This window comes from Trematomus bernacchii, unplaced genomic scaffold (genome assembly GCF_902827165.1).
Source record: "Trematomus bernacchii unplaced genomic scaffold, fTreBer1.1, whole genome shotgun sequence".
Lineage (NCBI taxonomy): Eukaryota > Metazoa > Chordata > Actinopteri > Perciformes > Nototheniidae > Trematomus > Trematomus bernacchii.
The window spans coordinates 9,313,907-9,330,211 of NW_022988043.1; the positions used below are offsets into that span (position 1 = coordinate 9,313,907).

At 42.4% G+C, this 16,305-nt stretch overlaps 2 protein-coding genes across 3 annotated transcripts; one reads left to right on the forward strand and one right to left on the reverse strand.

Annotated features, from left to right (window-relative positions):
* The first annotated feature begins 776 nt into the window (after positions 1-776).
* znf367 (zinc finger protein 367) lies at positions 777-5,493 on the forward strand. The gene is made up of 5 exons (XM_034117766.1): positions 777-1,380; positions 2,221-2,371; positions 2,624-2,743; positions 3,093-3,231; positions 3,340-5,493. The coding sequence occupies exons 1-5, from the start codon at positions 1,099-1,101 to the stop codon at positions 3,596-3,598; spliced, it is 951 nt and encodes a 316-aa protein (XP_033973657.1). The 5' UTR covers positions 777-1,098; the 3' UTR covers positions 3,599-5,493.
* Positions 5,494-5,572: 79 nt separating this feature from the next.
* Positions 5,573-10,502, reverse strand: slc35d2 (solute carrier family 35 member D2). 2 transcript variants are annotated; one of them, XM_034117765.1, is made up of 12 exons: positions 10,279-10,502; positions 9,684-9,717; positions 8,976-9,062; positions 8,818-8,885; positions 8,659-8,730; positions 8,451-8,519; positions 8,248-8,350; positions 7,033-7,125; positions 6,862-6,929; positions 6,637-6,715; positions 6,244-6,326; positions 5,573-5,800 (listed from the first exon to the last, which is right to left on the reverse strand). In XM_034117765.1, the coding sequence occupies exons 1-12, from the start codon at positions 10,404-10,406 to the stop codon at positions 5,674-5,676; spliced, it is 1,011 nt and encodes a 336-aa protein (XP_033973656.1). In that variant the 5' UTR covers positions 10,407-10,502; the 3' UTR covers positions 5,573-5,673. The 2 variants fall into 2 exon arrangements, with proteins under 2 accessions (XP_033973656.1, XP_033973655.1); XM_034117764.1 differs by having other exon boundaries at positions 8,659-8,885.
* Between the last annotated feature and the right edge of the window lie 5,803 nt (positions 10,503-16,305).

A 16,305-nucleotide genomic window follows, 5' to 3' on the forward strand; every position in this document is an offset into this window, starting at 1 on the left:
GCCCAACAGTAAAGAGGCAAATAAATCCAAACAAACTGGCTTTATTAGTGGTAACATCTCAAGACACTATTACTTTACACTTTATATTTGTTAAATAGCCTTTTATATTGGTACTTAGTCATTGGTGTTACTTCTACAATAAAAAAAGTATGCAGTTAATCAAAAAGTGATTGCATCATAAATTAAAGTATTGGTGTTCTTATGTCCAGCACGTGTTGTGTGAAGAAAGACTATATTTTCATCTTGTGAAATCTATGTTTAGTGTGGGTAAACAGAGACAAGTTGTGGCTAAATTGTATTTTTCCTAAATGTAACACGAACACCTTTTTTGTTTCAATCACACTAAGTTTCTATTTATTTTTCTCTTACACAGTACACCCTTTGTTCAAGTATTTCCGCCCTGATTACGTAACTTTGGCGCCTCTGAGCCACAGATCCTTTCCCTTTAAATTGACCAAAAATGTAATAACATAAACAGACTCCTCAGCGCGGGAAAGAGCCATCTGCTCCTCTGCGATGTAGAATTAGCCGCCCTTCACTCTCATTGGCTCCGTCGCGGCCAAACGTGGGTTCTGCTCGACTTGATTGGCCAATGCTCGTTTCAGCGTGAAAAAGCGCGCGTCAAGTGTTTAAATATCATTGGATAAAAACGTTGCGACCAATCTTTGCAGGAAGTGCGATCCCTTTTGCTCTTATTGGCCCACGGGCTTCTAAGGTGGATCCAAAAGGGTGCTGCCATTGGTTACTTCTGACATGTGGGGTCTGATCCATGCAGCTGATTGGTCAGTCCACTGCTCAGGCGCGATTTTGCAACGCGGGACAACGCTCCTGTGGGCGCACAGGTCAGTTCGGACGACCCGCTGCGGCGAGAAGGAAACTAACCATCTTTACATGCAACTGTATATTCTGCGGATACTTTGCAGCGAACAACGGATCCAAGATCTTTATTTACGACTTTGGAAATGAAGGACATATTCACTCCGGATTGAATAAGCGACATATTTATGACTTTCATTCATTCATTCTTTAAGCTAATCACTAAGGAAGAGGTACAGCTTCTGCAGTTTTTCTTGCTTTTACCGGAGTTTCGACACCCACATGATGGCCGATAACAAGCACCCGCACGTTATTTTCTGCAACGACTCGCCTAAAAGAGTTTTGGTGTCTGTTATTAAGACCACGCCGATCAAACCCAGGAGAGCTGAGGCCCTGACTCCGACAAGTCCCGGATTCAGCGACTTCATGGTCTACCCGTGGAAATGGGGGGAGAACGCCCACAATGTGTCTCTGAGCCCGGGCTCAGTGAGCGGTGCTTCCTCACCCACCGGAGCCCAGACTGCCAGAGAAGCGGACACGGAGCCAACACCTGAGCAGATCAGGGTAAGTTTAACTTATTTAACCGTAGAGTTACTCAGCACAACGTGTAGTATGGCACATGAAGTTACAAAATCGAAACCTATATAAATGCCTTTAACTTAGTTATTGCTCTTTTGGAATATATGATGACGACACTGTAATGCAATGCATGGTTACAACAGCACTGTTTCACTGTTTGTAACAACAGCAACTTTATGAAAAAGAGAGCAGCCTACATGCAACATGATGTTGACATCTTTTTAAGACATGAACTATTCGAAACTGAGCTACTAGGCGAGGTGTATACTCTTTAGAGGTAAATAACTGTTAATGTATAATTTAAAGTAGGGGAAACTGTGTTTAGAGTTAGTCTTAACATGGCCGGCGTTGAGAGTCATTTAAAAAATCGCCCGCGCAATAGGGTGTGACATGGTGGATTTTAAACCCCAGTTACTTCCTGATTATGGAGCAGCTGCTCATACATGACGTCTAGTCGCGCGCCAAAATGTAACCGGATGTGAATGGATTATAATGGACAAACGTGCATCCTGTTACAATGTAACACGTGAGCACAGCTAAAAAAAATCACATGATGTTGCATTGTATGATATAGTGTAAATCTGCAGTGTTCTTAATATCTATTTACATATATAATAAAATAAAAAAATAAAATGACTGAGATGATATGCCAGTTTTAATATATTTCAGAATTGTAATTATATTTGTTTTCAATGTTTAAAATCATAAATTAATGTATGTACAAATGATGTCTTGCATTTTCCTAAGGCTGGTGGATATTATACAAATAAGAACCTAAGGTGGTGGTAGAGCTAACATAACAATTATTTGTATTATTTCTGTCAGGATGGCATCCGCAGAGGGCGTCCCCGGGCTGACACTGTCCGAGAGCTCATCAACGAAGGGGAGACTTCTGCCAGTCGCATTCGCTGTAACATCTGCAACCGCGTGTTTCCCAGAGAAAAGTCTCTGCAGGCTCACAAGAGGACACACACAGGTGAGAGAGACAGAATGATGGGTGCACTGGACATTAGCGTTGTATATAATTACATGGCTAATGGTCAAAAAGACATCTTGTTAAAGCCGAAAACAATTGACCTCCTAGCACCTAATCTCAACTTTCTGGCTTTAGTGTTCTCATTTTAAAGTAGGGGCTGTATGTGTGTATCATATAAGTAGCACTGTGTAATAATTTGACTGTAAACTTTATATGCTGTTGTCTTAACAATACATCTATTTCCCCCCTCAGGAGAGAGGCCCTACCTGTGTGACTACCCAAACTGTACGAAGGCGTTTGTGCAGAGTGGTCAGCTGAAGACCCACCAGCGGCTGCACACTGGGGAAAAACCCTTTGTCTGCTCGGAGAAAGGTGGGTTTGTGGATTTTTATAAAAGACCTGTCATTATTAAAGTGCAGTTGTTCTGCTTTTAGAAAAACAAGTCGAACTTTTAGGACCTTTCACTTTTGGATTCATTCCAGTAGCATGCTCAGTACGTTTGTCTGACTGGAGCTTTTAACTGGTTCTCTTATATTTAAAGCAGTGGAAAGTACCTTATTATTGTTATTGCTTATTCTTTTGTCTAGAAAAAAATTCATAGCAAAACTGTGACAGTCTTTAGAAACCACATAGGTCATACATTGTGCATCTTAACTATTCTAAAATCACAGAGAAACATGGCCTCTAACGGCTACTGCACTACCTGCTTCTCTTTTTTCAGGATGTGGCAATCGGTTCACACATGCCAACCGTCACTGTCCCAAGCACCCTTACTCCCGTCTGAAGCGAGAGGAACCAAAGGAGGACCAGGAGAAGGCTCAGTCTGTGGATAACAAGGCTGTGGCTGAGTGGCTGGCAAAGTAAGTGGAGCCACTGTTTAAACAAAAGTATATAAGAACTTCTGTTGTGCTTTTAATCGGATGTCCTGTGTACTTTGTATGTTAATATTGTCTTTTCTGTTGCTGTAGGTACTGGCAAACTCGTGAGCAGCGTGTCCCCACAACCACCAAGGGGAAGACACAGGGCAAGTCCAGAGCAGAGGACCAGGAGCAGCAGGACCCCATGGAGTACCTCCAGTCCGATGAAGAGAACGAGGAAGATGAAGAACCAGCAGAGGAGGAGAAGGGGAGCCAGGGAGGAGCCTCCAAGCGCCGCCTCCAGGAGCAGCGAGAGCGTCTTCATGGTGCTCTGGCACTTATCGATCTGGCCAACAACCTGTCTGCCTGAACCCCTTCCCACTTCCTGACATTCCCATTCCCTCATGTCTCCATCCCCAACCCGCCTTCCTGCTGCATGTGCTCTAGCTAGAAGTGTTCATGAATGCAGATCAATGACTAGTTTAGTTTATTCTTGCAAGTTGTCAAATCTGACTTTGAGAACGAGCTGAACTGGCCTGAGATCAGTGTTATGCACATCATCATCTATTGTCACAGCACCAGGAAGGCACAAGCTAAAGCACCTTATTCAGCTTCCATTTTATCCTTTTAGGCTGCTATAATTGTAGATTTGACTATATGAAGAATGTTTTCTTTCTCCTGTCTTCTAAAGGCAAAGGAAGAGTACCTATTATGTTTTGTTTTGTTTGCACTTTGATGGTAACGAGTTCTTTGAGTGTTTGTGAGTGTAACCGAGTGTGTATGATTGATGTATATATGGATTAAGCTCAGATGGACAGAATGATACAGGGTGTGGTCATACATAGGACATATGGATGGCCTCTCATCATGCTCCCAGGTTTCATCTCTAGCATTGTAAGCACACTTTCACTTCCACTGATTACAGCAGTGGTGGTAGAAATGGACTGAGAGAGGTTCAGTTTAAGCATCACCTTGACAGCATGCTCTTAGAAGTGAGCGAATGTGGACTAAAGGGGGGGGGGGGGGTTCAGTCAGTCTGTCTGGCATTGGCTCATTTTTATATTCGAATAAGATGGGATCATTGCAAGCCTAATCCAGAGGTCTTCAAAAGAATCCATACTTTGACAGCTTTACCACTTTATCATGACTCACACACATTTGTTTTCAATTTACAATACCGGAGGCACACAGGAAGTCCAAGTTTTTTTTTTACTGGTCTTTCATATTCAGTCAAGCAATCGTCAATCATTGGAGGTCGAGAATACCTCTAATGCCATATTTCCATTGAAACAGATGTTTACCTTCAAAAGTAAAATCAGCAGACCGAAAGATGGGAGATATTTCACAATGTCACCTTTTATATTAAAGGGGGACAGACCAGATATTATACGGGCATAGAAACATAGTGTTGCATCTATGTCATCTAATTTCAAAAGATTAAGTTATGATATATTTATTTCACCATATTCTTTTTTTACTGGCTAACAATTTCTTGAACTTTGATAGCCCTGAAATCTTTTGACATGTAAAGGGAAATATTCTGGCACCAGCAAAAATCTAAAACCTTTCAAATCCATTTAGGTTTGTCAATTTTGACACCTCATTAATTTTTTACTTAGCACTTACACCCCTACTTAAGTGTTGGATTAAGCTTGCAATGCACAGAAAATTAGACTTGTCGTACGAGTCCAAAAAGATGGCACTTGTTTTTGATAAACTGATTTTTATAGTGCTTGGTGTTATAATTTTCTTTCTTTTTTGAGCAACACTACATCCTTCGACACTGTATGAACCTCTCATAACTGCCCTGTCAGCAAGCTGTCACTCTAGCTGTGATGTTTGATTCTGTTTGGTTTACAAATGACCTTTGTGGAGTTTCGGTAAAACTGGAAGGCAAGTGAATTGTTGATAATCAAAACACCAAATGATTTATTTGTACCCCTTTATAGTTTATTTTGAAGCATTTCTAACCCTTAGTCTATTTTGTGGTTTGAGAAGATAATGGCATTTAATATATACACCTTTTTTTGTTAGAATGTTGAGTGTGAACAATTTACGAAGAGCTTTGAAGTCGATTTTTAGTTAACGTTTTTTTTCTCCCCTAACATCCTCCAACAGTTTCCATGTTGTTAGCATGTATAGAGTGATCCTGCTTGCTTGGTAGACATTTTATTACACATTTTAAGGTAATATTTCTCTGACAGGCTGTCCACACTGTTATATAATTGTTGGTTTTAAATAAACGTTCACCAAACCTGACCCAGATTGGATGTGGACCTCAATTTATTCTGTCATGATTTGGTATGAAAATTAAAATGAGAGCCTTCTCAATGTATCCACAGAATTAAATTCATTGATTTTAATTAAAAATGACAAATGAAATATGATGCTCCAATATGGAGTACAGCAATGCCACCAGGTGGCGAATGGTAAAATACTGTCCCTTTAGATTATAGCTTCCTTCTGGGTTGAATCTTCTGTGATGCGAATCTTCAGCTCTTGTGCTCCTTCATAACTTACAGATGTTTTCTGATTAAAGGTGGAATACGAGTACACTAGTCCACCTGACATACTGCAAAACAAAAAATTAAAGCGAATTAATTGTTAAACCAGGGAAAAAACTTATGTTTGGTCATCTGGTCCCATCAAAGTCTTCTGAGAACTTCAGGTCAGGTAAGTTTATAATGACATTCAACACAATATGTTGATCACAAAGGGTAATTATAAAAACGCCAGAGTAACACTAACTACAGTAGTGATGCGTTTTATTACATTATAGAGGTCTGGTGGAGAGAATTGCAAGACTTAGCAAGAACATTTGAGGAGACAAAAGTATGAAAATATAACCCTAACTTTGTAGAGCATCATCTATTGAACCCTGATAATTATTATTTAAAAGGAGTCCTGAACCCCAGATTAAGATCCATTGTGATTAAAAACCTATAACAATCCTGAAAATACATTACGGTCAATATTGTCAAATTTGATTGCCAGAATCAAATCTTAAACTCTTACCAAATGCTGAGGCCAAGGAAGTTGGTCCAAGAGAACAGGTAGTCTCCACCCACAAATATGCCAATATAGGCAACTGCAACGTTCTTAAGAAAGTTGCAACAGTAATTCCAGTTAGTGAGGACCTCGTTTGAATATAGACAGATGGAAATGTGAAACACAAACATAGTTGACTCCACCAAGGAGGGTGTTTTCTTAAAATGGCAAGATAAGCCATTTTGAACATGGTCACTGTTTTATGATTGATTAACACTATGTGTAGTATGATGTAGATTCCAGAACCACGTAGTTCGGAACTTTAAGCATTTTCTATGATTAAAATAATGAGTTTCGAGGATTAGGAAACCTTGTTGGAGATTTGTCTGATTTCTAGTCTAAAAATCAGTGTGGTCTTACCTTTATTGCCCCCACTACTGTTGTAGTAAGTGCAGAGTTATAATAGCTGCACAGGACTATGGAATACATCAGCACAAACCTGAGGAAACAAAACAGTTTAATAAAACCAGGTGGCATGAAGGAGTAATGGAAGATCTTTAGATTTTAAAAATATCACTATTTTGTACAGTTGACAGTAGAATATCACAGTAATATAGCAGTTTGAAGTACATTTCAGTGACATACCCCAAGGAGCAAGACAAGAGGAAACAAAAAACAAAAGTGGCGTCGCCCCAGTCCTGAAATGTGACTGCCTGTGGAGAAAAGCATACAGGGTGGTCAGGCAGGGAAACAATCATATCATTTTGAGCGCTAACATTTAGTAAGAATACACAAATTCACAGTTACTGTATGTACCTTGTGTAAATCTCCAGTAAACGCACTTGCCAAAAGAGTGGGGATGATGATGAAAAGTGCATTGTAGAATAAGACACCATGCTTCCCGAGGCCCTTCAAAAGAAAGACAAAAACCTTAGATATAATGTGACCAAAATCAAATACACAACGATCATTTGTGGAGATACTTGTGACACAAAAAGTCATTGTAACGTAAATGTATTTACTTTTACAATTGTAAAATGTTAAAAACTCTTCATATTATACATCTATAGGCTGTCAATATCTTTAATTGTGCAAAAAAAGATACGTTTTTAAATATGTGGTTAGGAGGGCAGATGATCAAAGTCAAAGCTTTCACCTTTTTTCTAAATCTAATGTGCATATTCTTCTTTAATGATCTGATTCAATACCATTTATATTCCTACAAAAGTCTTAGACATATAGTACAAATGAAAGCAAACAATTATTTATAAAGAATTAACGACTGAGAAAACTGTAAAATAAATAAGTCAGATTCGTCTTCATTCTTTGGCAGGACAGCTGTGAGCAACATTTCCTAATACTGTATAATTTAACATACAAAAACGGTTTACTACACCTATACAGACATTAAGCTTTTGTGAAACTACCAGTTAAATACAGCATGAATGAAAGATGCAAGTTGTTTTTGGTATTTATTATTTGAAAGGCAAAAAAGCAGCTAATAGCTTCGATTTATGAGTTGAGTCAACAGGTTTCTGAATTGTTCTCTCAGCGATCAAAACATGGTTCTACCTGCTCTAGTTTCCACTCCAAATAAATGAGGCCACATCCAAAAAAGAACAGTAAGAGGCAGAATTTAAAAATCTAGAGACAAGAGGTGAAGGAGTTGAACACCGCAAGAGTTTGAGTTAAGGTTAAAGTTGATCTGGACAATATGCTAGCAGAAGCCATAAGAGCCAATAATCTTCTAGCACCAGAGTCAGCATTGTTCACTGAAGATGTGTTACTTCTGACAAGAAGGAACGAAGCAACAAGCCTAAAAGAAAGAAGAGAAGTGGACATCTTCCTTATCTAGCTGGTACAAGAAGAAATTTTCTTCTAAAGACATCCAGACAAAATAAAGCTCCAAAAACAAGTAAAACCAGTTGAAGTTGTATAGGACAAGGACAATATCCTCAGGGTTTAAAAGAACCCAAGTGTGTCTTTCCGTCTGTGTAAAGACCAACACACAGAACGTGCAGCTAGTGTTACCTCTGTGCCAAGTTTCTTCTTGGTGTACACACCACTGGCTGCAGTGAAGGCATCGTTGAGCAGGATGAAAGTATAGCCCTCCAATTCGAAGGCTAGGTCAGAACTAGAGGAGAGGGAAAGAGGTATGGAAAGTACAGGTATTAGGGGTTAAAGGATCTATTAACAATTCTAAATCAATGAATTCAGATTTAAGAAATCTATACCTTGCAGCAACCATGGCACCGAAGACTATGGCTACAACGCTGTATACAAGGCGTCTTGGGAATGATTTTCTGGAAAAAAGGGAACATTCAAACATTCAGATCAAAGCCAGAAGCTCCTGTCTTATATAATACTTCTGATATATGAACCTCTTCATGTAAGTGGGCTCATAATACATAATGTTCTACACAGTTCAGAGATATGTCTTACTTTAGTAAATATACTTCCAAGATCATCGTCATCAATATGGCGAACTTCCGTAATACTGTAAACATGGGTAAACTGTAAAAGCACAAAACACGTTCAGGAAACACATGAATGAGCAGCGTGAAATTAAGGACTACTAGATAACATCCAAAATGGTTTAACCTGAGTTTTTTGGTGCTTGCCAGCCCTGTTATATGGTTCCCAACATACAGCAAAGGAAGAGGGAAAATCTGACAAGAAATGTAAGGAGTAATATATTTTGAAAACAAATGTTATCAAATCAATTATAATAGTATTTTTTTAATGAGAGAAATGCTTACTTTAAAGATAATACTTCTGTCAAAATCTTGAAACTGGACTTTCTTTCTCATTTTGGCAGCATAAAGGACAACAAGAGTGACGATCATCTGAAAGGACAAAAGGGACAATGAAGAAGGGTGTGTGTGTGTGTATGTGTGTGTGTGTGTGTGTGTGTGTGTGTGTGTGTGTGTGTGTGTGTGTCTGTGTGTGTGTGTGTGTGTGTTCAGCACAAGTATTTAAAGTGAGTGACAGATTTCCCCCCTCAGTTGCTCGGTCATCATGGATCTGAAAGTTGTGTTTGCGATTGTCTGTCTGTGCGCTCTAGCCATCAGCTCCACTGAAGGTAAGGACCCCATTATTATGACAATTTATGTTAAAAGCAAGACAACGCTTTAATAGAATCAGTTTTTTTTAAGATAAGTTATATACATGCTCAGAGATGTTTATATTTTTGGGCAGAATATACAGGAATCGATTGGTTTTTCACTTTCACTTCATATTGTAGAAGAATAAAAAAATGATAATTTGATGTTGTAAAGGCAGAGTATCTAAATAACTGTTGTTGATGCAGCTGTTTATTGATTAAATAATCTTCTTTGTTTTTATGTGTGTGTGTGTGTGTGTGTGTGTGTGTGTGTGTGTGTGTGTGTGTGTGCGTGTGTGTGCGTGTGTGTACATGATTCACATTTGCATAACCACTCAGAAACAGCCACACCTGGACAACTTACCTGGCCAATTCCCAGAAACAAGTAGGACGGAAACCTGAAAATCCAACACAAAAACAATAGCTGACTGTGTGGTATTGCATTGTGAATCATTTATTTATGTGTTCACTGTGCGTGAGCTTTCTACATTGTTATTGCTATGAATGAAGATGAAAAGTACGTACATGCAGTCAAGAACTACACTTCACTTCAGTATTTCCATTTTATTATTACTTATTCGTCGGCTACTTTGAAAAGGCTATTCATAATCAAATTATAGATTAAAAATAACATTAAACATACATTTTCACAAGCTACCCAGCAGTTTATGTGATGGTTAAATAAGCTCCACCTTAACCAGCTCCATTATTAAAGTTAATGCGTACATATTGATACAGTAATTGAATATACATTGTATTTCATAAAGGGAAGCTATGCTTTTGGCCCCTAAAGTTTGTTTTAGTTTAGAAACGTTTGAATGCAGGACTTTGACTTGTATAGAGAACGCCCTTACTACACTGTTTGTATTACCACTTTTAATCATAGTCTTAGCATAACGCTTTTAACACTTGTTCCACCTAAATGTGTTGACAGCATGACACAGCGCCAGATAGCCTACCTGAAGCTCGTCAACACGGTTTTATTCACCACCGTGATGAGGAACGAGCAGCCGGCGTAAAACAAGGCAGAATAAAGCTTGAGCATTCCGGAGTGTTCAACAGTTTGTAGACCGCGAATGGCAGACATCTTAAGAAACTATAAAGACACCTGTTACAGGTTTTTTACGTTTTTCTAAGGCGGAGTAATTCCTGGTTTAGTGGTGGGAGGTTCAGTCCAAGGGGACGCTGCCTGCTGGCAAGGGGGCGGGTGTCAATCACTGCTGCAACAGGAAGTCAACTCAACTTTATTTGAACAGCACCTGTCATACAATTGCTTCACACACAAAACAATTATAAAAATAATCAATAACAATCAAAAGAATCAATGATTAAGACTTAAATACTAAGGCAACGCATGACAAGGCAGCTTTAGTGAAAAGCCCAACAAAAAATATATATTATAGAGGCTAACAACTAAAGCAAATTTTCTTGCTCTTTTTTTACTGTCATATCTGGTTTAAATCTGTATTTGAAACAATAAAGTAAACATAATTCACTTAGATTTTTTAATCAAACTAACAAATGGGAAATGGTATGACCTGAGCTTTACTGATAGCTAATTTTTCTATTGTCTTGTCAACAAATACATGCCCTTCCCTTTTTAGTTGATATATATAATGACACAAAAGCAGGCTCCACCAGTGCAGGACATTAGACGTGAGCTGGCTTTGATCAGGTTTATATATATGTTTCTGTCACAATTTGTTTTCAAGTTAATATAGTACTGCATTAATGAGACATGAGACACTACCAACCCCAAAAGCATTAAAAGCAGCCTAAATGTGTATCATGTAGCCAAATATACAGAGGTTTGCATGTTAAACACACGTCATGAAAAACACTATGACAGTGCTTGCGTTCACATACTGTTCATTGTAATATAGCAGGCATTAATGCTCAACTGTAGACTGCAGTGATGTCTGATAATTATGGGAAGTTAAACATTTACTCAAAGTCAACAATGTAGGCAAGAAGAAGACAAAGCAATTTCAGTGCAACTCTGCTAGATTATGCCAAACCCATAAATCTGCTGTTTGGAACACAAACCACCTTATTTAAATGGATGCAGCAGTCACACCAGAGTGTTCAATATGTTGCTTCTAATAGATCCGTAAAAAAAAAACGTGCCCTGGGATTTGAGATTATTGAAATAATTTATAAAGGGCAACCATCTTGAATGTGGCAACCATTCTGCTAAAATGTGCTGATTATTGATATTTTTTTATGATGCATTCATGGACTCATGTGTCGTAACAAGTTATATTTTACCGAAACAAACTGGATCATGTTCAATTTGAGGCTTGTTTCCTGAGTGAAACTCTGTGAGGAGGAAGTACCACATACATGCAACCTGTGCTACTTTTTAGGGCCATGTGGGGTTGCCTGTGTAAATGTACAGCAAATGCAAACACTTTACACTTTGGGAAAAAACTCACTTCGGCAAACATGAGGAATCTGCAGGACAGATTATTTTTACGATAACATGACAATAAAAAATCGCTGGTTGTTGTTGTGCATTAAATAAGACCATCATGCCAGTAGAGGGTGATATTGCATCAGACTTATGATCTCTTCACAGTGTGAAAGAAAACATCCCTAAATGACAGGTAATCACAGGCACTCCTTCTGCTTCAACTTTACTTTTAGATGTTTGATTTTTTTATGCTCTATAATATTCTCACTTGCTTAGAGCTAAATAGCATTTGTATTCTTGTTTATCACAGCACATTAACATTGTTAAATCACCTTTTTTTGTAGTTGTATTAACAAAGAGGTTATATCTCTCACAGGCTCCGCCCTCTACTGGACTCTATGGGTACTACCTTATCCCGCGTGCATTCTCCCACTGAGACTTCTATAGACGTAGCCGGCCCAGGGCGGGCCTACCTGAATGCGCGCGCATCACACCGTATAAAAGGAGGCCTCGCCTCCTGACTATCATCCTTTTTCTCTTCAGCAGCGGAAGTGATTCCACGAGCTTCGAGACGATTCAGAAAAAGAGAGTAAAGTGTAGGACCTACCCGAAATGCCCGAATCTAATTACCCTTCTGCTTCACGTCCTTGGGGCCTGACCACGCGGTGGGTAATATGGGCCCGACGCTGACTGCCAGATGATCCCGCGGCTCACACGAGAGCATCGTGGGCAGCACTTCCTGGCGAGGGCTACCCTGCAGGAGGAGTCGGTGGATCTGGAGCTCGACGTCGTGGACGTAGGCGATTCGGGGAGCGAGGTGACGTCTCCCGGTTCTTCCGATGGGGGACGAGGAGGACGCCTCGCTGACCGGAGGTCCAACTCTCAGGTCTGCGCGGATCGATTTCCCGGCGGTGATGACTCTGGCGGCGGAGCATGTAAGCTTACCGCTCCCCCCACCGCTGCCACCGAGGCCTGTAAACCTCCTGAGATTTACGGCCCGGTGCGTCCGGCGCAGCCGACCTTCGTTTCGCCCCAGCTGCCAGAGGTATGGCGGTGTGTGGAGGCGACATGGCAGCAGCCATTTAAAACGAAGGCCCCAATAGCCGCCATGGCGGGTATCGTTAAGGTGGTGGATCGCTCGGACACGACATGTTCAGGTGTGCCCCCCCCCCCTCGATGAGAGCCTGGCGGCCCATCTGCTTCCGCGGCTGGTTGGGCGGAGGGTAAACGTCCTCTGCCCCGCTGCCCCGGGACCGAGACACCTGGAATATCTGGATAAGTTGTTCAAGCTCGGTACGCAGATGGCGGCTGCGGCCGATAATCTTGGCGTGTTGGCGTCTTCCTGATCACCCTCAGGCAGACGCCCCCGCCCTCCCGTCTCAGGACGAGAGCGATTATTCGGACCACGCTGTTAGTCAGATGAGTAATCTGATTTATGGCGTGGCCACCGCAGCAGGGCGGATGATTTCCCTGGCCACAGTGGCGTCTCGTCACGTGTGGCCAGGGCTCACGGCCCTATCTAAGAAGGACCGAGAAGATCTCCTCGGAGCCCCTGTGTCCACGGAGGGGCTCTTTGGGTCGGTCTCCTCGGTCACCCAGCGCTTCAGCCGCCTAGAGGAGGAGAGAGTCCAGCTTAGCCGCATGCTATCGCTGTCTCCTCCTCAGGCCCCGCTACGTGCCCCCCTCCCGTTGCCATGCAGGGGAGGGAGCGTAGTGCGACAGTGAAGCGGAGGGAGAGGCGCCGGCACGGGGGTCCCGTAGCTGCAGCGCCCTCCACCTCTACGGCCCACCCCGTGGCACCGGCATACCGGCAATCACGGGGAAGGGCTGCCCGACCGAGGCAGGCTCCGCAACAGCAGAGCACCCGGGTGGGGAGCTCCATCTTCGCGGAGTTAACTGCCTATTTAATGCCCAGATCTCTGTCAAAACTTTTAAAATAAAGATGGTGTTGATCTGTATCCAAGTCTGAGTGTCCTTTGTTTCCACAATACACTTGCACATGTTGATGACTGTACAAATTCCCCACTCGCCGCCCCAGCTATAGCTCCCATTAGGGAGGAGGCTAGTGGGAGTGCGCAGATGAGAGTGATAAACCGCAGACAGCACTGTTATAGTGCGGTGCAGGTACAGGGACATTATGGCCGACGTTTTTCTGTTAGAAAACATTCTATGCCTGAAGCTAAGACTCCAAATAATGCTGTTTACCATAGTGATAGGGGCTGCATTATAGCAACGCCCGCACTTGTAAAGAGGCGCGTGGCGGTGCGTTCAGGGGCCTTAGTAAAACACACTACGCCTGTAAAAACTCCGGTTAATGCTGTTTTCCATAGTGAGGAAAATAGCATTATGGAGCGCACGGCTGCCCTTAGACGCACCGAACAGCTGTTCGTGTGCTTCGGGGGCGGGGTGATCGGGAAAGCTCTGTCCAAGAAACGCCTGGCAGGCTGGCTCTGCGAGTGCATTGCACATGCCGACGGACAGGCAGGGAGAGCCTGCCCCACGGGGATTTGTGCGCACTCCACACGGGCTGTAGCTGTGTCAACAGTGTGGAGGATATATGCACAGCGACGTCTTGGTCGACGCCAGGCCCCTTTATAAGGTTTTATCTCTTGGACATGTCTGGCTCTTTCTCCTCGTCTGTGCTTGCTGGGGCAACACAGGATTTGTAGGGGGGGGGGGGGGGGGGGGTTGTGGGTCAGTTGGCATCTGACCCCCTCCCAGGACGTGATGCGCCTTCACCTTTCCTGGGCCCTCTGAGGGTCCCGGGATAGGCAAGGGGCGCGCTGGCCCGTTACGGGCGGAGGGGCTGCCCCCCTCCTGCCTCTCGTCAGGAGGGGGATAGCCCCCCCACATTTTTAGTCCTCTCACACTCTGCACGGGGTCAGTGCTTGAGTGTGAGGCATGGGCGCTGGCGCTCTCCCTGTTATCCTTAGGGATTCAGGAAGGCAGGTGCGTAGCAAGCCCATACGGGGCCGAGGGGGCTCTCCCCACCCGTCTATGGGCGTCTATACCTTTCTGCGAGGTAAGCGCAGCAGGGTGTGCTCTGGCAGCCGCAGCCCAGATTTCTGCTCGGTCACAACCGGGTTAAGGGAGAGTGTGGGGCAGCAGCTGCTGACCAGAAAAGCCGGTCAGGGGCAGTAGGGTGGAATGGTGTTGGACGACAGTGCGCATATACATCAGGGCTCCACCCACTGTACCCATAGAGTCCAGTAGAGGGCGGAGCCTGTGAGAGATATAACGGGGGGTTACGTATTGTAACCCTAGTTATATAAACACAGGCGGAGCCCTCTACTCAGGGCACTGTCTGTTCTATTCCGCTCGCTGAAGAGAGGTATAGGATGATAGTCAGGAGGCGAGGCCTCCTTTTATACGGTGTGATGCGCGCGCATTCAGGTAGGCCCGCCCTGGGCCGGCTACGTCTATAGAAGTCTCAGTGGGAGAATGCACGCGGGATAAGGTAGTACCCATAGAGTCCAGTAGAGGGCTCCACCTGTGTTTATATAACTAGGGTTACAATACGTAACCCCCCGATACTTCTTCCTTCAGCTTTTCATAGTATTGCCCTTGGAGGCAAGATGAGCCACAGCTGAACCTTTCAGAAGGTTTGAGTGCTGATGAATCAGTGCCTGGAGATTTAAGATCACAAATTAAGTTGTTGGCAAGAGTTCAACAGGAGACAGCTGTGACATGTGTAACAGTAATTTATGCTGTTGCCCAATCTGACACCATTATGTTTGTTTTCTTAGTATATTTTTTTTACACTGCCTTATTAACGTTTAAACCATTTGGATATGGAATATGGTTTCTGATAAAGGGAGTGGCTAAAGTGAAAAGCTCTCTGATAAATGGTGAATGTCTTCACATCGAGGGTTTTTGACAACGTGCATTGAAGAAACTTGCTGTGACTCAAGTATTATGTGATAAAGAATTACCGCTCGTCTGGGAATGGAGGGATTCAAAGGGGGGATTTCTGTCATTAGCTGGTGGGGCTTTTTGCCATTTGGAAAGAATGAGTTATTGACAATCAAAACAGCCTGAGGACTTGTATCTTAACCTGATGGATAGCTTCATGTTGTGGCCTGTGAGCGAAGTAGTTAACCTGTGGATGACTGTTCGCCTTGAATTTATTTGGTCATGTCATCAACATATATTTCACCTGACTTTTACATTGCAACATTTCTATATTGCATCACTTTAGTAGAAGAAGGACGCACAAAAGGGACTTACATACACTTGGAATACTACTGCCTGGGCTTGAATGCCTATATCCTACAAAGTGCTTCAAATTGAGTGCCTGCGTAAACGTTTTTTATTTGAGTTCCTTGCATGTTAAACAATGCAGAATATGAAAAGCAGCATCAGCTATTCACGGCTGCTCCCTTCCATTCAGTCTCAGACAATTAATGGTTGGACAGCTGAGTTTTTGCAAAGGCGCAATCAAAAGAGAGTTGAAAAACAATTCATTAACACTATTATTCAGTGTAATAAAGGTTTAGGTAGAGGGATAAAAAACACTTTGAATTGAATGTACTATGCACCAACACAACTTTGATGATTTTTTATAAAGTAATCT